The sequence below is a fragment of the Cydia fagiglandana genome, chromosome 2 (assembly GCF_963556715.1).
Source record: "Cydia fagiglandana chromosome 2, ilCydFagi1.1, whole genome shotgun sequence".
NCBI lineage: Eukaryota > Metazoa > Arthropoda > Insecta > Lepidoptera > Tortricidae > Cydia > Cydia fagiglandana.
Window position 1 is genome coordinate 21,893,763 of NC_085933.1, and position 26,670 is coordinate 21,920,432.

General features: G+C 36.7%; 1 protein-coding gene across 1 annotated transcript in view; it reads left to right on the forward strand.

The window, feature by feature from the left end:
* The window catches only part of LOC134678858 (uncharacterized), a 164,272-nt gene that overhangs the window by 60,144 nt on the left and 77,458 nt on the right, over positions 1-26,670 (forward strand). Inside the window, exons 12-18 of the mRNA XM_063537578.1 lie at positions 1,515-1,685; positions 2,179-2,319; positions 2,989-3,121; positions 3,845-3,987; positions 4,685-4,859; positions 6,593-6,684; positions 13,439-14,886. Coding sequence (XP_063393648.1) covers positions 1,515-1,685; positions 2,179-2,319; positions 2,989-3,121; positions 3,845-3,987; positions 4,685-4,859; positions 6,593-6,684; positions 13,439-14,886 — 2,303 coding nt within the window. The remainder of the gene's footprint in view (positions 1-1,514; positions 1,686-2,178; positions 2,320-2,988; positions 3,122-3,844; positions 3,988-4,684; positions 4,860-6,592; positions 6,685-13,438; positions 14,887-26,670) is intronic.

Here is a 26,670-nt window from a genome sequence, read left to right on the forward strand (position 1 = left end):
TGCCGTCGCATAACGCCGAAATTGTGATCGGACGAGACCATGAGACCGCCGAGCGGGAGGCGCGTCGGATACAGGACAAGTGGCGGGACATACTGCAGAACGAGCATGACTGGCCGGGGCGGCAGCACGAGTATGATATCATTGTAAGTTTTACCATCAGTTCTACTGACATTAGTACCAACTCCTCAGTCGCCGCCGCATAATGCCGTGATTGTGATCGGACGAGACGATGAGACCACCGAGCGGGAGGCGCGTCGGATACAGGACAAGTGGCGGGACATACTGCAGAACGAGCATGACTGGCCGGGGCGGCAGCACGAGTATGATATCATTGTAAGTTCTGCCATCTGTTCTATTGACACTAGTAAGTAGGTACCAACTTCTCAGTTACACTCCTCAGTCGCCCTCGTATAACGCCGAAATTGTGATCGGACGAGACGATGAGACCGCCGAGCGGGAGGCGCGTCGGATACAGGACAAGTGGCGGGACATAGGTACCTTTTACTGCATATTAGTGTACACTAAAGTGAGTTATTAAACTTGACCGCGATAGTATCGTCACAAATTAGTACGAAATAAAATAACTAGTGATGTACCGACTATTGATTTGGCCGACTAGCCGACTAGCCGACTAATCGGCGCTCGAATGGCCGATTAGTCGGCCGACTAATCGGCTAGTCGGCCAGATTATTAGTTTCGTATAATTTCAGGTGAAAAACAATAGTTTTGCTCTTTTGGTTGCGCAATTCATATATTAGCTTGGCTAAAAGGTATTCTCTACAGGTTCAAAGACCTATTACAGGAATCCTCGTTCAATTTCTGTCTTTCTTTTATTTCGCGATCCTGAGCAGATCGTCAGTAGGTACAACTTGTAGGAGGTATTTCCAAGGCTCTATTTCTCGTACGTAGTCGCCAGTTAAGAACCTATCCCCTGTGGTCAGCGTTTTTACGAGCAACGTGCCCTGTTTATAAGTCTCTAAAATTTGCAATAACATTAATAAAAACTGAATTATAATAAAATCCTTTAAGTATAGAACTTGGCCATGAAATTACACGAGAATCATTTGAGATCGACCTGTAGAAGAAAACACCAGCCACCACCACCATACAATAACGATCAAACGGTCAATTATATGAACAAAAGTTTTCACACCCTGAATAGGTATTTTGGTAAAATAGACATAATATGCTAAATATTGACTGTTGGTTTCATTTTTTCTGTTTTTCTTTCACTAATAAAGTGCCGACTAATCGGCCATTTTTGCCGACTAGTCGCCGACTAATCGCCGACTACAAATGTGGCCGGATAGTCGGCTTTCCCGACTAGTCGGCGACTAGTCGGTACATCCCTAAAAATAACACAAACTCCTTCGAACAAAAGCACATATAGACTCGATACAATTTCTCTAGGAATAGGCTCCTAGGCTGTTTCAGGCGTTCCAGAAGCAAACGTATCGGTTTTGGCTTGAAGCGTACCTTTTTCCCTTATTAATTAAACTACATTTTCCTTTCAGGTTGGAACAATAATCAAAGAGAAAGACAGCGGGTTGGGCATCTCACTTGAGGGTACCGTGAGAGTGGTGGGGGGCAAGGAGGTGCAAGCGAGACACTACATCAGGGCCATTGCTCCAAATGGTCCTGTGGCGAGATTAGGATTGTATAAAGTTGGAGACGAGTTGTTGGAGGTAAATCTTTTGTTTTGTTTATTTATTTATTTTGTCATTTGTACCAATTGTCAGAGCAAGCGAGCGATTGTCAGAATTCCCCGGTATGATGGCTATGGTTAATAGGCTCTGCATTTAGCCCAGAAAGGAAGTCATTTTACCAGTAAATATTCAAAGCTAACGTCGTAGAAAAACGCATGATCTTCCTCGTGTCTCCATAAGCTTCAAATTTCCCCGTCGTGTGTCATGAATTTGAGCTAGTTTTTGTAGCTGGACAGTGGACAGGGAATTAAAGTACAAGAAGTTATTACGGACCACGAAGTCACAGTTACACTTATTCTGGTTGTTTATTTAAGATGAAATGTATACTGGTTTATTTATCCGATAAACGTGATAAGCTCTCTCAAGGAGATAAGTAAATTAAATCTGATAAAATAACAGGAAATCGTCTGATAAAGACACGTTGGTTTGAAGTTACTATGTATGTCATCATTCATAAATCTTAAATTTTCAGGTGAACGATTGGCGGGTACTAGGCGCACATCACGTTGAGGTGGTGACGCGATTACGGGCGGTGACGTCGCCGGTTGTGCTTGTGTGTGTGAGGAAGAGGGATGACGAGAACAAAGGGAAGACAGAGGGCAGTTTTGCCAGGGTAAGTAAATTAGCCTTTCGAAGCTCAATAGCACCTTAGGAAGCCAATATACCTGTATGAAAACTTATTATAATTTTTTTTTCTAAACCCCGTCGAATTGTAATGCAGCCACTAAATCTGGAATTCGGCTTCACAAACGCTAGAAGACCTGTATGATATGGTATGATATCGTCGGGTGACAAGCAAAAGTCACTAAGTACTATCAAAAAATTAAAGTAACAATGCACTTTATTACACTTGTAACACGGTTTAATGTCCAATAATTTCAATGATGTTAGTTAGTGACTTTTGCTTGTCACCCGACGATAATATATTGTCGTCTTAACCACGTGATACATTTCAAATACGAGAGCAACACGTTCAGTTCGAAGGGTTCGAAGGTGCCGAAATGTGACATATAGAACATTTCCTGATAAAACTAGCTGTGTATTCTAATCAACAAATTTTGACCTCTTATGTATGTATGTATGTAAACACTTTATTGTACATAAGACAGGTTAAGATACAATTAAAAGAAAGTATACAATGTACAAAGGCGAACTTATCCCTAAAAGGGATCTCTTCCAGTCAACCTTTGAGCAATTGAGAGTAGACAAATGAAAATTTACTTCTTATTACTTTATGTGTTACAAAATAGAGCTAAACTAAAATGTATACTTATGTTTTCAGAGCAAGACCCTCGGCGGCAGTCTTCAAGACCTGCTGACGCCCCCGCAGCGACTCATCAAAGCAAAGTCGGAGAGTTCGGTAGCCTCCTTATGCAGCACCAACACTGTCATGTCTACGGGGCACGATCATGACGGTAAGACAGGGAATTAATCGGAATAAAGGAAGTGAAATTAATATACTTTAATCGTAAATCATTTCATCAGCTAGCATATCCGCTGCAGAATACAGAGCGGCTACCGCGAAAACCGAAATTCGCAAATTGCGGGGATCTTTCTCTTTTACTCCAATGAAGGCGTAATTAGAGTGATAGAGAAAAATCCCCGCAATTTGCGAACTTCGATTTTCGCGGTTGTAGCCCAGGCCCTTCATACTTGCTACAATCAGTCCCTTATTGCTGCCATCATCTAGCATAGGGTGACTGCTATAGTTATCGGTCAATATTAACAAATCAGAAAGAAACAAAGCATTGTTAAGGGTGGCCAATTATTATGGAGTGGCCAATGACTAATTATAGCAGTATCGATTTAATTATCGAATTTATCGAGTATTCAATATCAAGACTATAGTAGTCACCCTAATCACCCTATGTATTCTTGTAACCTTCACTAAATAGATAGTTTGCTTTATATTATATGGTCACCTTTATAGAGCGTTATAACGATCGGTGTAAATGTAAACTGTAAACTTTATACTTTTTAACCCTATGGCTCTCTGGTGAATTTAAGATCGATTAAAATATATGTACACCTCATTTCTGCATCTGTCATGTAACAACTAGGAGTATGGCCTGTCCATTTCAAGATTTCTGGTCGGAGTCTATGGCAGTAAACGTGCTGTAACCACTTATTAATTCCAGAGTTCTGTACGGAAGAACTCGACCGGAATCGTTCACGTTCACTCGAGCCGCTGAGTGGTCTAGCGATGTGGAGCGATCGCGTGGAGTACATCCAACTGCAGAAGGAAGAACGTGGGCTTGGCTTCTCCATACTTGACTATTTGGTAAGTGCTGAGAGGTTAGTAAAGCAAAAATAGGGTCAAAGATTTATGTCCAGTATTTTGGACGTTGTCGACATTTGATATTTACCAGTCGCTTTTCGCATTTGACATTTATTTTATCAGTCTCTTTTCGGTGAAGGAAAACATCGTGAAGAAACCGGACTAATGCCAATAAGACCTAGTTTACCCTCTTGGTGCAAAGGTCAGATGGCAGTCGCGTAAAAACTTGTGCCCACGTCAATTCCTGGGATTAGTTGCCAAACGGACCCCAGGTTCCCATGAACCGCGGCAAAATGCCGGGACAAAGCGAGGAAGACGATGATTTAGGACGTTGTCGAATTCAGGGCTAAATAAGCAGAGAGCGCCTGTCATCTCACACTTAAACGTTTATAAAAGCGTAATAAAGATAAGATAACGATAAAAAATAGTTTATTCAAGTAGGCATATTACAATGCGCTTATGAACGTCAAATAAAGCTATACCGGCTCCATCCCTACACCTCTGCCTCGTGAAGATTTAAATCCCCCCTCAATTGGAGGAGGGTATCCCAATATCGGACCGGCAACAAACTCGGCGGGACACATCTTTTCAAAACATTATTACAATCTTATAATTAACATGCATTTTATAATAAACATTTTAAGCCTTGAAATAGTCCTTTGACACTTCTATTGACTAGGTATTTATTGTTGTGCCCCAGGACCCGTCGGAGCCCGGCAGCTCGGTGATAGTGGTGCGGTCGGTGGTGGCGGGCGGCGCGGCGGCGGCGGACGGGCGGCTGGCGCCGGGCGACCGCCTCGTGTCCGTCAACGCGCAGGACGTCGCGCGCGCCCCGCTCGCGGCAGCTGTGCAGGCCATCAAGAGCGCGCCCAAGGGTACGTTATAACATGCCGGGTAGGAGTGGCGCGACCATAGACTAGGTATTTATTGTGGTGTCCCAGAACCCGTCAGAGCCCGGCAGCTCGGTGATCGTGGTGCGGTCGGTGGTGGCGGGCGGCGCTCTCTCTCTCTCGGAACTCTGCTGTATAATGACCCAACCCCACCGATAAGTTACATTGGCAGCAAACAAAATCGAAGTAGGTATTGCTAGAAAAAAGTTATAATTTTGTTTTTTTTTTTTCAAAACACAATCAAACAAAACAAAATAAATGCAACTTTGTCAAAAAAAATCCTTAAAGTTAATGTGTAGGCACGATTAAAACTGTGGAAAGGCAGATATTAAACACCCTGTCACAATTACTGCAGTCAACTTATCAGACATATGTAACTTATTTATAAATACATGTAAATAAAGTCTTTATCAGATATTTCTCTTTGTTCACAATATTTACTCTTTCATATTGTCAAATAAACGATGGAGCCTAATTCTGTAAATTGATAACGTGTCTATATTTACCGACTTTATTTTATTTGTCTACATGAATGTGTGAAATGGTGTGTGTTTTATTTAATATATAGCAATTTTTATTTCATTTTCCGTTCTTTCTAATAATTTTGTACGATTTAGATTCGAAATATTTTGTTTAGAAAATATCTAATTAAGTATTATTTTCCATTTAAAACATGTGTAGGTACAATAACAAAGGTACCTTTTTTAAATTGTCAATAAACGTAAATTTGCTTTAAATTTACGATATTGACATGTGAATTTGAGTAAAACCATGCATTTAAATAAATAGCAACTTTACTATGAAAGCTCAAAAGAATCAAATTATAATTCCAACAATTAAATTGATAGATAGATAAGCGACTCAAACAACTGCTTATTATATAACATTGTTACTAAACGTTGTTACGTAGCTCCTCAAATAAGGAAATAATGTTTATTATGTTAATTCAATGTCGGAATGACGTCTGTGTTAGTTTATACGTATCCTTGTTCCTTCAAAGACGTGTTTAATTTTATAAAACAGTTTTTGTGTTATGTATTAGTGTGTAATCAGGAAAAATCAAAAATAGTAAAAAGAGGTTATTTTAAAATAATTACCATGTTCATAATTTTGTTAAACGAAACTTCTAATTAATACTAAGAGTTTGTTTGACTTCATAGAAATGAGAACATACATATCAGTTGGAATATACATTCCGCATGCTCATCCGGCTTAACACGTGCAAATAAAAACTTAATTAGGTACCTAATATTACCTGCTTTAGAATGATATGTTACCTTCTGATTAAAAACAAGGTGAAAATCTTATATGTAGGTATTTTCATACTTCTTGTATAACGCAATAACATGTTGTTAGATGAAAATAAACTCTTCTAAAAAATCTGAAGAATGAGAAACCGAAGGGTCTCCCATAATTACGTATGTATTATTTTAATATGTCCCAATTAATTATTGCTAACTATAATTGTATATATTTATATTTATTTGATATGAACGGGTCTACCGCGATATAATTTCATTATTTTTACGTTAAATCCGACTTTTCAACTGGGTTGCACCAGCTGTGGTTACGGGTGACTGACGTCCCAGCAAAATGTCAACGGAGATATGAAACGTGGGATTTAAATAATGAAATTATATTGCGGTAGTCCCGTTCATATCATTAAATATGTGTACAAAATGCAAGAGTAAATTGTTATATAATTGTATTTGTTTTAGGGATCGTGACCATAGGCGTGGCGAAACCGCTGCCCTACAGCACAGTGGTTGGGGGTCAGAAAGCGAACGGACACAGCATGCAAGGCAGCCAGGTGAGCACCATTTCCCTATTTTCGTTGTGGTTGAGACAGATAACTGATTAGTCATAAACCTTACTGCAACGAGATAAGGTTCACTAATAATCATTTAATTATTACTGTTATACTCCGTTTTTTAGTATGTATTAGAAAAAGGGTAAACAAACTAGATGTGTCTTTTTATTTAACAAACAGTTTTGAAAAATAAGTCACAGCAAATATGTAACAATAACAATTATATAGCATAATATTATAATTTACATTCTTTTGGTTTCATAAGAAATAATTACTATTTTTTTAAAGCGTATTGCAGTAAAAAAAACACATCAAGATTGTTTTCTCGTCTTCTAATGCTAAAAAAAGTAAGTACCTACCTGCTGCTGAAACAGATTGGAATTGCTCTTGCAAGCTTTTGGTACTAACTTTGGGTATTGTTTTATAAATATTTTGTCGAAATAAACTTGGTCAAATACTTAATTTAATCATAATACGCTCATTCGTCTTAATCATTTAGATATCAGTTGACAAAACCTGAATAAATTAACAAAATAAACAAATCAGTAAAAATTATAAAATAACTTCTTTTAATTAACATTTTTTCTTATTCATTTTTGTTTAAATTCATTTATTCGTTTGCAAATTAATAATGTCGTTTAAAACTCCGCATGTCATTTTGCTTTTTCATTTAAGGTGATACCTTTATATAAAAGCTTGCAGAAAACATTATAAAATGAGGATTAGGTACATTTAAATAAATATAACGATGTTATAACAAGGATTTTAAATAGGTAGTGAAATATGAATTATTTGTGTGAGTTTTGTAAATGATTGTGATATTGTACACTGATGGGAAAATAAAAGTAAGTTATTTTACTTATTAAGCTTTTTCTTTGTGAATGCTTAGAGCAGTATTAATTTACCTAATACAAATAAATAGCATGCGATTTTTAATAATTATATTTTACAACAAAACTTGTACAGTAAAGGGAATATTACCGCTCTAAGATTAAAATATTAAGTTATTGTTTTAGAAATTGTTAAAAAAAGTTTAATTAAAAGAATTCCCTTTAGTGTACAATATATTTTGACAAGTGCCTAACTTTCATAGACATAATTTAAGTGTAACAAATTTGGATGCTGATAAGCAATAATGTGTCAACCCACATAAATTTTTCAATAAGATTTTAACTCAAAAAATTGACGCATAAAGTTGACATTTTATTGCAAAATGGATGTGGGATGATAACTCATTTTTGCTAAACACCATCCATTTATAGTTAGAGTTGTTAACACATTTGAATTTGCATCAAAATAACAATACTAGACTTCGTGATTCACATCTTTGACTTACTTACTTGTTCATTTTAATATACCTACATTTCATACTTCGCTATCTGGATTAAATTTATTTAAATTACATTTCCATCGCTATTTTTCCCCGGTATGTTTGCCTTTTGTAATATACCTACTTGCAAAAAATACTAATGCTAAAACTTTTTTATTTCAGAAACTGGAATACTTCACGAAGATCCTACGCCTGATCATGTCACTGCACCGCGACATAATGGAGCTACAGCTGCAAGCGCAACACGCCCCGCTGTCCAACCTACCCCTGTCTCCCCCTTTCCCGCCGCCCCCTTTCCGCGTGGCGCCCAAGATCAACGCCGAGATATCGATGAAATGACAGGAGGACAAACTGAAATACACTGTCACTGTAGAAATACCTGCGAGCTATGATGAGTCTAAAATTTAGTCCATGATCGGAAAGCAGTTGGCTTATTAATATGTTAAGCATAGGGGAGAGTGGGTCTAAATGGTCCTAGGGTTAAATAATCCTCTGTATTAGCCTACTTCATGTCATTAATAATTGCGTTTCAGACAGACAACATTCAATTGGTTGTTAAAAATAATCTGAATACTTAATAGTTAATATACTTATATTTTAGCTAGATCCTGAGAAAGGTTATTTGAAGGCTTAGCTGCTTGAGGGATTGCACTGCATTTTTGCTAAGGAATATTGTATAAAATGTGAAACTTCGTAATATGTAAGTGACTGAATTAGTATTTTCTTAAATTTTAAGAAAGATACCGGAAAATTTGATCCTTATAAACAAGTCTCCCGTGTATTTTAAACTGCCCCAATTTAAATGTAGCGTATGTAGAATTATACATTTTCAAATTTTATTATGTTGTTAATAATTTCATTCTTCTTTATAATTAATTGTACACTCTGGAATTGTCCTATTGGTTGTGGTCTTGTTTCAGGTTATCTTCTTCCATATGTACGTACCTACGTTAATTACATAGGTTCATAAATAACAATTATTATTACAATAGTTAATGATATTTACATCACATGACATCAATGAAATGTAGAATAAAACTTTCTTAGGCTAATTGAGAGTTAATTCTTAGGCCAATGTGGAAATTTAGTACAATGAAGGAATTTAAATTCCGACCCATTTCGTACTTTGTCACAGTGACAATCAATATGAAAGCCGCTAGAGACCTCATACGGTTGTCACTGTGACAAAGTACGAAATGGGTCGGAATTTAAATTCCTTGACTGTACATGCATGTTTTTTGCAAATCTTTATTAATTTTTTTTTCTTCTTCAAAATATTATTTATTTGTCAACAAGCAATGAATCTGATATATATAAAACAATTTAATAATAAAATCAAAATTTTAGTTGAAATTATTCAACCGCCACCACCTTCGATGAACATCTGCCAGGCGCCCGGGTCATTTAGGGCCAGTTGCACCAACCACATTGGACACACTGGTCAGCCGGCGCGCCCCGGCGCTTTACTATGAAACTTTCCATACATAAAAATTTAGCGAACAACAGTTTGGTGCAACCGACCCTTAATAAAGATGTGCGGCCACTTTCTTTAATTTTTTATTCTTTAAATAAATACTCTAAAATAGAGTTATACACAGAGTAGTAAATTCAAAGTCTTATATTTTGTTGCTTGAGGTAGGTAAGTAGTACATAAAAATGTAACTACGAATACCTACACTATTTCACTTTATGTAATTGGAATAAGATGCCTATATGTCAGTGTTTGCACGATTAGGTACAATATTTTTTATGGCTGATAGTATTTCAGACAATGTTTTTTTCTACGTTAAGGTTGTAATCCTTAAATATTATATGTTTAAGTAAGATAAGGCTAAAGTAGTTCTGTGTGTAGATTATTCCGTCAATTGAAATGTGATAGATTTTGTTGAGAATTTTGGAAATTTTTGAAGAGAGAGATTACGGTTGTTAAGATAATTGAGGTGCGATGACGTCATAAGTTTATTTTATTATCCAACTTATTGTAATAAGATGAAATATAAGTTCTTTAATAAATTTCAAATGAAAAATCCGAATAAAGTTGCTGTTAAGGTACTAAAGGTACCAACAATAAATTAATAGGTACCTACCTATTATATTTGTTTTTTTAGCTACCTACTGTTTGCACGTGATGTACCATACAGTGTAGACTGCTAAAAAGGGCTATAACAATTATTTAAAATCTTTTCTAATTTTAGTGACGTCATTGTCAAGAAAAAAAAAACGATATGAGTATATATATTGACCAGTGAATTGGGAATGTTATTATATTATATTATTACATACATATATGTATATATGAAAAAAAACCATTAAGTATGTGATATCTATACAATATACATAAATGTATTTCCATTACTTTAATATTCAATGTAATTAAATATAGCGTAGTTAAATTATTGTTGTTCGTGATAGCTTCGGCAAAATTAGAATATGTCAATATGTTTGCTGACAGTACCTAACAAGTGAAAAGAAGATAACCGCTAAGAAATTTTTATTTATACAATCATCCTTATATGGTTATACATTAATGCATTTTTTATGTAACGAGCTTCCTAATCCAAACTTCTATTTTATCAGATCGTCTTTTATGTTGTGTAATTACACATCAGTCAAAAAACTTTGCCAGAAAACTAAATTTGCTAGAGAAAAACATTATTTGGCCACATACATTTAATTTTGTTAAATGAAATATGGTAATTATTGTAGGAACAAACTGTAATTGTGCTAAATGCATTTGGTCAATGTGGAATTCCTTACAGGATACGATTGGACATATCATAGTTGTAAGTTTTTTGCAGTCAGCTAGTATGAGATTTGTTTAAGAGCCAACAGGAGTAGTCATTTCTCCATATAAACGTACTCGACTGTTTCCTCCATGGGCTTTGATGCTAGAGCTATGATTTTTTCAACACAGATTAATGTTGTCAATATATCTCTCGGACCGTTTTGCTTTTTTTGATATTTTTGTATTTTAAGGCTAGAGCCCTTCAAAAATGGCCAAAATGGCCTCATTGACTATGCCGCAATGAGAGGCGTAGTATTCAAAACTGATATCAATCAGCCAGAAAGCAAAACGGTACGACATAGATCATTTCATAATCATTTAGATTTCCAAGTTTGGTTAGGATTGTTTAAGATTTGGAGGAGGAAACAGTCGAGTACGAAACCTCGATTTTTGAGATTTGTACGCGGGATTTTTCGCCTTGTCCTTATCGCACTAGTTTTAGGAGCCGCTTCCGTTAGCGAGACGGGTATATTTACCTAAAATATTTAAAACTCAGCTCTTGTTTCGTCTTAACTGATTTGTTCAGAAAGAAAGGTATGGTTTATACCTATGTTGTACTAGAAAATGTCGCATCGCGTCAGCTAAAGTCCCAAACTCAACCAAAAAAGATTTGAAGTAGATAAGAAATTTGAGACTGACAAAAGCTAGTAAAAGTGGTCATACTCTTAACTTCGTTTAAAATATAATAATCTTCTTTCGATGAAGACTTAAGTGGACATGACTGGAACATGTATATGTATTATCAAACTGCACAACGGGACTTAATCGCGTATTTAAGTTTTAAGATTTACCTCCGACGTTTCGAGGACGGCGTTGTCCCCGTGGTCTCGGAGACCACGCGATTAAGTCCCGTTGTGCAGTTTGATAATGTTTAATAATCGTGAAAGTTTAAATCAGTGACATGTATATGTATACTTAGCAAGGAGCCAAAATAATAGTAAATTGTGGATAGGTCCTTCGATTTACAGACCACCCTGTATATTCCGAAAAAGACCCAATTATTTATTATACAATGGTACCTATTACAATTAAAAATCATTGGTTTCTTATTTACTAATATTTACAACAACATCAAAAAGTTCGTAAATCTCTTTGATCTTGACTTAGATTGCTATTTTTACAAAACAATAGCTTTGTTTCCCGTTTGTTTGCGATTGCGGGACGTAAACGTGGATCAACACGACTCGTGACGAAAATAGTACATTGTGTTACTGTTGCTCGATTTGAGTCACGCTAATGCGTTAGTTGCACAAGAAATTGAATTTATACGTCTATTAACGGCGGCTTACAATTGTGACTCTGCCTATGAAGCTGGTTCCTGGGTTTAAAACCTGGTAAGAGCATTTGTGTGCTTTTTCACTAATATAACATCTTCGGTCGTCAGTATCCAATAAAAAAAACCTTAATCGAGATTACTGTCGGACTTAGTTAGATCTGATATGTTTAAGATTATCTTGTAACATAATATTATATACCTAATATTTATTTTATCCTCAATAACACTAAATACCGAATACTGTAGGTACTACGACAAGGAATAAGAGTTTACCGACTTTTAAATATGTACTTGGACGAAACATATGCTAGTACGAGTATACCGGGTGTGGCCTGTAACACGAGCAAATAATTAAAACATAGATTGTACTCCTCAAACGGTGACAGTTTTGTTCAACAACTTTTAAAAATTATGAAGTATTTAGACTCCCTATTTTTCATACAAAATAAATATTGTCTCAAATGGACGCCATCGCCACGCCATAACATTTGTGATTGACGTTGCTTTTCACGTCCTAAACATAACAAAATTCGCAATATATTGCGTCTTACAATAAACTTTAAAGTGTATTTAAAATCAAACCACAAGTTATTTTTAAAAGTCGCTGAACAAATGTTGGTCAGTATGAGAAGTACAGCCTACAGTTTAATTTTTTGCTCATGTTACAGGCCACACCCGGTATAAATAAATATCATACTAACTGATTGCCAAAATTAAATGTTCCAGTTGTAACTAAGACTTAGTTTAGGCGTTGCTATGTCAAAGGACTATAGGCTTTAAAAGAAACGAATTGTTGTGAACTGTAATAATAGATATATTGATGTTGCTTAACGAGCTCTGTGTTTATCGTTTATATATGCTTTATCATGTGTGTTGTCATAAACGTTGGAAAATATTTGCTGTTTTATTTCTCACCCTTATTTTCACTTAAATTTCATAAGGTAAATTTAGGGAAGACCGGCATAAAAAATGTATTGGAGGGAAGACCGTCATATTATAGGGCATGAACACTTACACGGATCTCGCTCAGACTTAGTCAGAATGGAAGAGCTGCACTCCTGCTCTACCGACCTTCTGTAAGAAAGTGGAGTAAGTGTACAAACGCAAGAGTTAAAAACGACGAAAGGCCTTGTACACGGTCTTCCCTTCTTACCCACGTAGACCTTACACAGTTTTGCTACTTGGGTATGGCATATACATTAGGTTACGACATATCCCACGTTTAGGCAGGTATATAATGTGCTTTCTCAATCAAAATAAGGAATATATTGGTGTAGTCATTTCTTTTCTATCGGATATTATTATTCAAATAATTTAAATCTAGAAATAATTTCAATATTACTACTTAGTACTTTTTTTACAGGAATGCATAAACTCGCTGGCGTCAGACGACCACACCGGGATGGATTCCTTCCATGAATGCCTCCAGGAATACGGAGAAGGCCTAGAGGTCGTCCAAATATGCCTCGAACCCGAGGACACATCTATCAAGGACGAGGAACTATCAGCCTTATGCGATCTCAGCTTTGATGATTGTATCAAACGAGATGACACTTTGAACGAAAACATTAAAAATGTACCAGACAAAGTTAACGGCGTAACTGAGTTGAAAGCATCAAAATCTGACGACTCTTTGGATGACCCTGATGACGACATGACAATAAGAGAAGATGACGTTTTAATTACGCCACGAGAACTCCCCGACATCAGAACGAAATTTGTTGATGACAAACAATCGGAACGGACTTTGTCTAAACAACAAAGCAAAGATATATCGACATCAGATGAAATGGTCTTTGCAGTGACACCAACAGGCTTAGAAAGAATTAGTTTCGAAAAGTATTGGAAAGAATGTGATACAAAGACTACATTAGAAAAAGTGAAAAGTGATGAAAGTTGGAAAGAGTGCTTAAATTCGCCTACAGAAGAAACTTCTAGTTTTTACGACGCTACCACAAGAATTTCCGTCCAAGAAGATGGACAGTCTCTTCTGTTTATAGACCATGAAATTGATGGCTACGAAACGTGCGTTGATGACGATTCTTCGTCCGTTAAGTGTACAGAAAAGAATGGCCATAAAATCAACGGCGATCGAGAGATCAAAGTGGAAGATAAACACGATAAAACAGATGCGCGAAACAATGACAAAGACGTCGATGCCAAAAATATAGAGCAGAACGCTCCCAGTATCTTAGACGAAGTGTCGTACAATCCGTGCATCCAGGAGCATATAATAAAACAAATGAAATCCTTAAGAATCGAACCCATAAATATGAATATAAGTCATAAGAAGAAAAAGAAAAGTCCGACGAAACATAAACCGTCCAAAACTGTGCAGTGCGTCGAATACTACAACGATCAAGCCGAATGTTTAGAAGAAATAAGACAAAAGAGGATAAAAGAAGAGGAGACCATACATAAAGCTGAGCAGAAGAAGATTCTGGATTCGAATAAAGCTGTGATTGAAAGAAAGCTTCATTTGAAAAAGCAAGAACCGAGTGAAGAATCGACAGATTTGGAAACAAGTTACGTACCAGGGTGCCATAAGTGTTTTTTAGAGAACTATGCCTACGCTATCACGAAAGCGTATATAGCGGAGGCCCATGCTTGCAAGTTTTGTGAAGTGATTCGTGAGATACTGGAAGTTCCGAAGGATGTTCCGGACCGACGAATGTCTGCGCCTGCCTTCGTCAGCCTAGAGAGTCCAGGGTCGACGACGGAGGAGGAGGACCTGTTGATGGTGCCAATCGTGAAGGACAGGAGAAAGTCTGCTGGTCCTTTAAAGTTTCTTGTGCCTTCGAGGAGAACCAGGTACGTTGATCTAGTTCATTACAATCTTTACTTAAATTACGCCAAAATGTTTTGCTACTTACTAATCATTTTACGATCCTTCGGGACAGGCGTCCATCGGTTGATCCCACACAGATAACCGATACTTTTTTACAAACCTCGAAATGTAGGGGCAGAATTTGATGACAGGCAGGGTGTTTAATTATCGATAAATATCGATTCGATACAAGTGATCGCCCCCGGCTTTTTTGGTCACTGGTAAATATTTTACGGAATCAAGAGATCATCAGGAATACAAGGAAAAAATAAAAAATAGGGGATTCTAACCGCTAAATAACCCTTTGACCGCTAGACTTTTAACTAACCTCCGTGCATCCAACAACGTTTATGTATTTTATGATGGCGCGTTATATAAGGTACAATTAAATATGCGTGGCTTTGAAAGGAACGTACAATTATAGCAGTATGTAGGTGCAAATATAAATAATTAACAAACAAATTACTCTTCAAAAACCTTGTTTTAAAAATAACAACCATTAAAGATTTCCTTAAACACGTGCCGACACGACAAGCATAATGCGATGAAGCCTTATTTTGAGGCCGGCTTTATAAGATCTCTTTATATAACTACAATCAAATCTGAACCTAAGCAATACCGTACAAGACTCACTTTCCAATGACACATTATCACGTGTACATGGTCACGCGAATGCCATGGTATGTTATAGGTTATTTTGAATGAAATAGGGTCGGGATTTGAAGAACCAGGTGGGGAAAGAGTTTTTTTGCGAACGTCAGACTTTTTTAATAACAATTGTTCAAGTTCAAGTTGAAAAGGTTAGGACGAGACGAGACAAGAGGACGTGGCTAGTCGTGTCATGTGATCCGACAAATGGAACAACATATTTAGGAATAAAAAAAAACTCCACTGAAATTAAAAAAAATGTTATTTATTTGAGCGACACCAACCATTTTTATTAATACTATAATAAAGTATCCAGTAAATTAACTAAGTGATAGCGAAAGGGCCAGAGCGAATTAAACAATACATTTAGTTTTTACTAATTCAGATAAAGAGTGTACCTACAAAGTGACCTAATTCCCATCTAAATGCGTGTGACACCTCTGGAGCTGTAAGCGTCAATAGGCTGCGGTAACTACTTACAGGGTAGCCCATAATACGTTCACAATTTTTAAAGAAGCTTTTATGTTACTTACACATAATATTTAACAAAAATGTCATTAAAAATGAAAACCACAAAATTGAACTTCAACAAAACGTATTTTCTTTTAAACATTCTCTTTTATATATGTATAACGAATAAATTGTTAGAACAAAAATGTTAGCTGGGAAGAGCGGGGTCTCCTGTCACAGGTATATTATACTTACTAGGAGACTCCATTAACTGTATTGTTAAAACGAAACCTTTATCCAAATATATAATTTTTCATTTTTTTCATTTTTCATTTTAGCTCTGAGATACCGCAAGCGTTTGTTAAAGTTATCAACAATATGCCACAGTAAAAATATTTGTCAACCTATTTTTGGGCCACTCTGTATGTAGGTACTCACTTTTGGGTAGGGGATGGGCTGTACCGGTGCATGTATACCAGAGACGTGTTGTTAAACAAGACGTCAATGCCTTTTCTACTACTTTTCTTTTCTACTATAGCCGCACCAATAAAAATCTGCAGCGGATTTGATAGCCCACGCAGTGTGTTATTATACGTCATAATTTCATAGAAGTTTGACGTTTAAAATGACACTTGCACTGCGTGGGCTATCAAAATCGCTGCAGACTTTTTACGGTCTAACTCTACTATGCAAGGTTTTGGGATCGTGACGTAAGTATGCCTAGCATGGCCCCCGTAACATGTGTAATGTAATGATTAGGTGATCTATCTATATTCGCCGGGACACCATGTATTTGACCTAGATTACCTTTTCTTTTAGAGCAACAGAAAATTACATATTTTTTTATTTTCTAAACTACCTAGCTAAACTATTCTTAATGGTAACGGAGCACCTCAAACCCACTCATGCAGTTACCCGGTTTAGATACTAAAGGTACGGTATTGACCAAATTTAAATAAAGATGGTGATTGGCAGTCTTTACTAGTTACAGGTCTTTGTTATATTGCTCGTTAATTTGGGTGAGTGGCGCCTACTCAATTCAGTAATTGAGTATATCCCGATGGGACTATGTATTGAGTGTAGTGACACGCAAAAACTGCCCCACTAATACGCATAACAACAATACATCTGACCAGTGATCGGATACCGGTATTTTTGTATGGGAACGAAAACGGTATTTTTTCGTTCATTATCAATTATTTCATTTCCAAATGGGCAATCTAATAATACGAAGTTGTTACCTAAATACACAACTAAGTCCTACATTTCAAGTATAAATATTTTATTTCGAAGTTTTTGCAAAAAACCGGTTCCGATCCCTACATCTGACAAACAAAGTAGGTACTTTATGGCCCTAAGTTTAGCCAATGATACTTCACATAATAACTTAAGTTAAAGCTACCCCTAAATTAATCCAAGATTTTACATATAGGTTAAGTAACTAATTTGTCGCGTCGTGAAGCCGTAGACAGACAGACAGTACCTACCAAAATGGGAAAGTCATAAAAATTCCTAGCATGACAATTTAATAGTACATTATTGTCGAGGCTCGGAAGTAGCTACTTGCAGGCTGAGGATTCGTTTTAAACGGACGACCTTGGGAGTCCGTTTAATTGAATCCGAAGCCAGCAAGTAGACTTCCAGCCGAGTCATATATACTTAGTGCTTTTCTCAAAAATGGTGCAAGAAGTATAAATATCATAGAAATATTTTACAAAAGCAACATTCTTACGTATATATTTTCACAGAACAAAGCCCTTGCCGCCTTTTTATTTTTTTTAATAAAAAAATAGAAGTGTATTTTTCTGCCGAAAATACGCCAACCTATTTGAGACAGCTAAATAGTCGCGGTACTAATCATCTGTTTGGCTGTTTAATGGGCCTGTGCCTTCATTTGATATGGCCATTTCAACTTTTAAAAAGTTTGGAACTCGACAAATAATGGAATTTGTATGCAACATTGCAGTCCCAAAATCGAGACTGCAATGTTTTTAACTTTTTAATTTTTGACTGACCATAAACTCCGCGCTTCGCAACCTATTTTTTAAACGGCAAAGTCGACTTTGACGTCCATTTTTGAGAAAAAATCTATTACTTTTGTATTTGTTATTGATATAGTACACTCGCAACACATTTGGTATGCATCCAAAGTATAACTACGCGCAAGATGCACGTGCGAATGTTGTAAAAATTACATGAAATGGACATTTGTAAGTAGGTACTACGAATGTGCCTCTTAGTTGACTACGAAACTATTAACAACCTTTATGCATTTGTATTTTATTCACTATGCACTTTAAAATTCTTCCGCTTGAAAGTGGAGCAGGTCACTTCCATCCGTTTCCCATTAACTAATATGAAAGAGGATGGGGAAATTAAAAAGAAACAATCTCCAGCCCCGGCCGGCTTAGGGGATTAGAGAAAACAGTCAACCACGGCTAGTGATGAGCCGATATCGATACATTTCCCTCGGATATCGTCCTTCGTGAACATAAAGGATAGGATAAGGATAGAACAAAATGATTTTTAATGCAAAAATAGTAATGTTTTCGAAGGAATGCTTTTGAAACATTAAACATTATAACATGAAATAATTTTACAAAATCAAACGTACCGAAGTACGATCCTTAAGCATGGACAGTTAAAATGGTCTTTCAATATCGGTAATAATGTGTCTCAGTGTGCGACACACTGGGAACCTTCATAACTGCATGTGCAGTCACGGCCATCATATAAATTACGATTGAGGGTTTAGGTACTTTGCATTGAACATTTCATAGCGTTAGTTTTGCGTTGAAATTGGCTTGAAACCTAAATGGCCCCTGACCGTATACGTGTGACTCTACGTGCGATCAACGGACCTGAAACATTACCTACCTACGCCGTTTTGTGCCTTGTTCAATAATGTATTCTGTTTTATCAACTAGATTGACGAGACGATATTTATTTGTTCCTCTTTTACGCTTAGTCGTTTGATACCTCGTATTTATTTATACAAAAGCATGATGCATCGTATATTCATGAAAAGCGGAAATGTGTTTTTAACTACCTTGATGTGTTATTTAGAAATGTCGTTGAAAAATTATTTTTGCTATGTTTGTGTGTGTGTATCCTTGATCGAATTTTTCAGTGCCTTAGGTACAACAACATTATGTATATTTTTTGCCCGTTACATTGAAAATTAGATAATTATTAAAACATCGCTTATAGGTACCTACAACATAATTAAAACTAGGTCCATTGCAAATTATCCACATAAACCACAAAATGAACACGTTAATTTTAACAATAACGTGACACTCGATATCAATAAAAACCACAACGCTCGCATCACTAAAAGAAAATTGCTAATACTCATAATTGAATTATGGTTAGCCGACCTCAATGTATCATTGTTGCCGCGGCCTCGCCAGACCCCGCTTGTCGTTGTCGCTATCGGCTTTGTCGTTTGTCGCCGTTGTCGGTCGGATTGTGTTGTCGCTTGTGGAATGAACGGTTTCGAAATTTGAATTGGGTGAGTGTTTGTTTTCTTTTGTTTTTCCGTCTATTGTTTGGTTAATTGAATTTCATTGGTTTAAAGAGGATCACGTTTATTGTTGGCTCTCCTCGTGTAGGTTTGTAACATTGTATTTCGTAGCAATAATCAAGGTAAAAAAATGACTGTGCGACGCCAATGACTTTATTCGTATCTTTGGATAGTTAAGGTTCAACTCTTTGGACTTACTCTTTGGATAGTTGTGGATTATCCATAGTACAACCTTTGCTTAGTTTGGGCAGAGATATATATAACTACGTATAAAATAAATAAAGTCTAAGAAAAAAACGTGCCTCGGAAATCAAGAAAAAGTCATTCTCGAATAGATGGCGCACACGCCTTTGGCCCATTCTCGGCTAGATGGCGTTGACGACAGCGTTTGATATTTAACAATTCTAACACATATCAGTGAAATAACATGGGTCAGTATGGAACAATAAAAATTAAAATCCATTTATCCGTAAACATATTTTGATTAATTTATACATTTTCAATTTTATTTTAAGTTTTATTCGTGTGTCGATAGCTGGCAGTAAATGTACCGTAACTACAAAATTTACTTTGGCAATAGCCCTCTATACTATCTATTCTCTTAGGTTTGGGGCTAGGTAGATCTGCGTAAGATTGTCCTTTAATTTTTATTTATATATTTAAATAAGCATGGATGTTCCACAATGTAGTTCCTAATTACACACATCACGGGCATCTGGTGTACTTTTGTAGCTTTAATCTAAGCTGAAGTCTGCTAGATATTTACGACACAGATAAGTTGCTTAGTTAACTGTGTTGTCGTATCAAGGCGGTAAAATTGGAGGCATTTCCGCTGCGCCGCCTCATTTTCCGCTTCGCCAAGCGAAACAACTTCTCGGTGCACTTGATTCCTATCTTTATAGAGACGCTAAACTGTGGTAAATAAGGAGACAATATAATATGATAGGTACCGTAATTTCATACATATTGCGTTTGCATCAAATCCGGTAGTTCTGTTTTTTGCAGATTTGTTTATGATGTTGGCCCAATCAATAATTCAAGTTTGAGACCTCGAGCGCCGAACGCAACTTTGTCAAAAATCTAAAAAACCTGATCTGTTATCTTTATGAAGGGTTTTTCGCACATAGTTTGATAATGTTTTTCATTTCAAATGCTGGTAATAAAATGTAAGTGGGTATATAGGTGGGTATAATCAATTAAGCTAGGGACACACTTAGCCCACGTACGCAATGTATGCAATGCATTATGAAATCTGAACCTTGAAATTTATCTGCTTATTAGAAACATACTTGTCATGCGTTACGTTGCGTCTGACAAGTATGTTTCTAAGCATACAAATGTTAGGGTTCAGATTGTCATAATGCCTTGCATACCTAAACTGAAAATCGTAATTAGATTCCAAAAAAAGTTGCCACTGCAATAATTTATTTGTGAAATAGTAAATTCCTTTTTATGAATAAACACGCTAAGATAATTTATTTATTGGTAATTTTACTCCTACGATTTAAAAAAGTACTTTTATTTACTAATTTTTACATAAATACAAGATGCGCTAGTTAAAAGTGGCAACATTGTCTTACTTTTTTTGGAATCTAATTATGATTTTCAGTATACGTTGCGTACGTGGGATAAGTGTGTTCCTGCCTTAAGTGCCGTGTTTCGTAGAAATAGATAGCCAGTGTAAATTGCAACAACGATTGTTGATCGACTACTTTTTTCCCCATTGTTCAGAGATAATGAAGTGAACAAATGGATTTACACGGTGTTTTTGTATTAGGTACTAAGCCGAGAAATTGTTCGTTGTAATAGGTACATTTCTGTCTGTGATGCCCACAACACACTGGCATTATAGCTAAATAATTTAATTAAATAATTTATGTAAAGAAAGAGGCTCAACACGTATATATTATGATTACTCGGATCAAACTTGTTTTGCACCAACTTTGACGTGACAAAGTGTGGTGTGTCATAATAACGTTCCGATTTTTTACAGGCTTAGACGTTTATGCTGATACTTCCACATTTTGCCATAACAAAGTCTGTGTCCGATTCTATATAGGTTGGCGCTATAATATGTCTCGCAAAATAGATGGCACCAGTATCTCGCAAAATAGATGAGACCAAAACCCCATTCGATGTCAAGTAGCTAAGGTTGCATTACGTATCAAAATAGAAATTCAATTTAAGTAGGTACTATCCTTCCTTTCTCAGTCGAGTAACAAAACTATGATGTAAAAAAAACTTTTTACAAAAAAAAGAAAACCGACTTCAAAAAGGATGAAATAAAATATTATCCTTTTTAAGTCTATGCGTTACCAACTGATATGTTTGAAGTCGGTGCCAAGCCAACTTTTGAAGCATACCATGATTTTGGTGCGATTCTATAATGATTTACGTTGGATTGCCTTACACGACGACAATTAACGTACAAAGCATATTACTGTATCCAAGAGTTTTTAAGTGAGAACTAAATGTTCTAGTTTAATTTTAATTAGTTTTAAATATGTTGCTATACCCTCGCAGGGTTCATGTTGAAACTGTACTTAGCCCTAAGATCCTCTGTACACATGAAATGCAATAAAATATATGAGTATATATGAGTATGAGTATGAGTAAAAATATGTTTACACTTTTCTTCTTATATTACATATTACAAAGGAGTACGGTGCAAAAGTGTAAACATATCTTTGACGTCGACTGTACCTAAGAACACACGATCAAACCTTCTTGGTACAGTCCGTACCATGTTTGTCGGCACGCAAGCGTGGGATTGGGACTGAGTTATTTCCCGTCTCTTATTCAGAGGACTACATTTCAAAATATAAAACAAATCAAGGAATTTACGTTCTTGCCAAATTTCACCTAAAGCGGTTCAGTTGTTTAGCCATGAAAAGGCGACAAAGAGTTCTAATGGGGTTTAAAGCTGATTATTTTTGACGGGTATTGTTACTACTTGGCTTGGCACCGACTTCAAACATATCAGTTGGTAACGCATAGACTTAAAAAGGATAATATTTTATTTCATCCTTTTTGAAGTCGGTTTTCTTTTTTTTGTAAAAAGTTTTTATTTTTCCATTTTTAGTTTTTAACGCATTGTTAAGTGCGCGACGCATGAATGAAAAACAACATCATGATTAACACTAAATTCGTGTACCTACTTTAATAAATATGTACTTAATCAGGATTTTTTTCGAGTCCGTCTGGGAAATTATAATTCCTGTCACTACACTAAATCCATCCTCCGCCCCGCCGCTGACCCAATCCCTCAACTCCCCGATCACTCCACCTCACAGCGTATCAACCCCTGATCCATGAACCCCTCGACCCTGAACCAGCAGCCCTTCAACCGCCATTCCCTTAACTTCGCTTCGCCTTAACTCCTAACCCTAACCCCCGATCAGTAGCCTTACCAGCTTACCAAGAGTTTGACATTGATTTATTCGCTAGCGTGTGTGTAACTTACTTTCTTTGCATCTCGCTCGTACTGGCATATTAGTGCGAGCGAGATGCATAAATAGTAAGTTACGAAGACGTTAGCGTCGCTAACTTAGCGAATATGTCAATGTCAAACTCGTGGTAAGGCTACACTTGGCTACACTTGCACTACATCAAATTGGTGGTTTTTTTTTTTTTTTTTATTATGAATGGGCTTACTCATGGCCACAGACTAATAATGATGATGATGATGGCTTTTTCGGAAGCAAATGCTCGAGTTACTTTAGAAAACACCGAAATCACTTTACACGTGCCTTTAAAAACTGAGGAGTTCCCTCAATTCCTCATGGATTCCATCATCAGACCAGAACCAAAAATAATACGGAAGCACCTTGGAGGTAACTCCTTCCAAACAAAAAAATAATTACTCAAAACGGATCACAGGTGCCGGAGTAATTGCTGAACATACTACATTTAAAAAATCATCATCATTATCATCAAAACAATCATCATCATCAGGTCTACTTCATCAAAGTGGTGGTTTTCGGGAGAAAATGCTCGAGTTGCTTAAGAAAACACCCAAATCACCATGCATGTGCCTTTAAAATTTGAGGAGTTCCCTCAATTCCTCATGGATTCCATCATCAGACCAGAACCAAAAATAATACGGAAACACCGTGGAGGTAACTCCTTCCAAACAAAAAAAGAATTACTCAAATCGGATCACAGGTGCCGGAGTAATCGCTGAACATACTACATTTAAAAAAACCGGGCAAGTGCGAGTCGGACTCGCGCACGAAGGGTTCCGTACCATAATGCAAAAACAAAAAAAAGCAAAAAGAAAACGGTCACCCATCCAAGTACTGACCCCTCCCGACGTTGCTTAACTTTGGTCAAAAATCACGTTTGTTGTATGGGAGCCCCATTTAAATCTTTATTTTATTCTGTTTTTAGTATTTGTTGTTATAGCGGCAACAGAAATACATCATCTGTGAAAATTTCAACTGTCTAGCTATCACGGTTCGTGAGATACAGCCTGGTGACAGACGGACGGACGGACGGACGGACGGACGGACGGACGGACGGACAGCGAAGTCTTAGTAATAGGGTCCCGTTTTACCCTTTGGGTACGGAACCCTAAAAATCATCATTATTATCATCAAAACAATCATCATCATCAGGTCTACTTCATCAAAGTGATGGTTTTCGGGAGAAAATGCTCGAGTTGCTTAAGAAAACACCCAAATCACCATGCATGTGCCTTTAAAAATTGAGGAGTTCCCTCAATTCCTCATGGATCCCATCATCAGAACAGAACCAAATTAAAATGGGACCAACTCGGAGGTAGCTCCTTTCAAACAAAAAAAGAATTACTCAAATCGGACTACGGATGTCGGAGTAATCGGTGAACGTACATAGAAAAAAAAAATAGCCACAACCGAATACAGAACCTCCTCCTTCTATGAAATGGAAGTCGGTTAATTAATGTCAAAATAATGACATATGCACCTACACAATACGAGGTAGTAAACACGCGGGTTTTTCTTATCTGTTTGTTATTCAATATTCAACAACAACCTATCAATACGAGTCAACGTAAAATGGAGACGCGTAATTGGGTCATTCCCATTTTTCCAATAAAATAGACACATTCATAACAAAATGTTTGAGGCTTGACATTCATTTAGGCTAAGGACGCACTTTGTCTGTTTACCGTAAAGCATTTGAGTAACTATCTATATCAACGGGTAGGGACCGGATGAAAATATAATACGAGAAGAGCCCTATCCTATAACCCTAGTAGGTACTAGGTTACTCCATTCGCAGAAAACTATTCAGATTTTTTCGAATTTGTGCTATTTCTAAAACGGTAGAATATAAAGGTATTTTCTGCGAATGGAGTTTTAAGATAAAAAAATATGTCGATCGGTTTGCCTGTATTTTCCTTGCTAATTGGAATGTAGAGACCCGACCCGGGCTTTGTAAAATTAAAACGATGAAACGTTTGAAAGATAAATTTCATGTTCCTAACTTGAAATAGCATATATTCTTAGTTCATAAACTCGTGGTAACTAAAAAAACTAAATCAATGAAAACTCAGAATGGTCACGTCCCGACCGTCGTCAGACAATTTCTTGAATAGAGCTAAACGTAGTCACCTTTGCTATGGTACACCCACAGTACACCTAATCAGCTTAGGCCCACTTGCACCATCCCGTTAACCCGGGGTTAAGCCGTTAAACCGTCAACCCGTTGTCAAATTGTACTGGTAACGAAGGTAATTTCAGGCTTAACCGGTTAACCCCGGATTAGTGGAATGGTGCAAGTAGGCCTTAGAGTACCACTGGCAGATACATATATGTACAGCGAGGTGCAAAATTGCGTTAACATAATAATATTATAATTTCCATGCGATATTGCAGTTCGCCGTACACAGTACATACACAGATGCACACGTCAAACGTAAGGTTCGGTACCTTATGGTTCGGTACCTCTTCGGTGGACCTACCGCGAAAACCGAAATTCACAAATTGCGGGGATCTTTCGCTTTTACTCCAATGAACGCGTGATTAGAGTGACAGAGATGCATGCTCGCAATTTGCGAACTTCGATTTTCGCGGTTATAGCCCAGGTACCGTTCATTGCACACGTAGAACACCTCTCAGTTTGAACGGAGTTAACAACACAGTTATCATTGTTTTCAAACAATTAATATATCGTTATTCCCATCCCTAGTACAGTCGCAAACAGGCGCGTTCGGTCGGCTGTGACGCCACGCTAAGTGATTGAACTATATGAATCCCGTACAGTTGAGAACAATGGTCAGATATGAAATTATTTAAATTTGATCGACAGTGTGATATTTTATTGTAAACTTAAAGGTTAATTGTGTCGTCCAAAATTAAGGAACATGTAAGTAATTCAAATATGAACAATATTTGATTAGACTTCCCATCTTCCCGATCAAGTGCAGTAAATGGCGTTATTTTAATTTGTTTTCGTTGTTTGTGAATGAAATGAAAGTATAAATGAAATGAAATGAGGTAGTTACAGGAGGAGTGAATAGAAGTATTTATTGTAATATTGTACACTTATGTCGCTCACTGTACCCGCGTTCAGCCAGGAGGGTCTCACTCGAGAGACGTAAACATTGGTGTTTCCAATTGCATTTCATTCAGTGTTAAAAATTCAAGTCTCGTAATGAATAAACATGTATGATGGTATTTATTTTTCACAACTTTGTGTAAATGTCATGTTTCAATTTAAAATGTAAAAAAGTTCCAGCTTCTGGAATTTGTCACTATATATTTCACAGTTTAAGCGTCAAGCCAAATTACATTGTCAAACCGGGGTAGAGATGTAAGTAGTGCATAATTAATTTCCATCGTATTTTTACGGAAACTTACGAACGTGTCTTGCTATTTCAATCAGTCTCGGTGCAAAAAGTACTGAGATTGACTGAACTAGCATGATAAATACGAATGTTTCCGAGAAAATACGACGGAAAACAATTATGCGCTACCTACATCTGTACGTTTATTACGCCACTCTCAACTATGTAGTTAAAATGTTGCTTGCCATAATAATACTACGTATACATGTTCAATGTTCCATCACCCATACTGTTAACTGTCCATCGGTGGACCTTATGCCTTTTGTAATAAGGTCCTCCAATGTACAGTAAGGAGTGCTGCGGTTTGTTCATGGA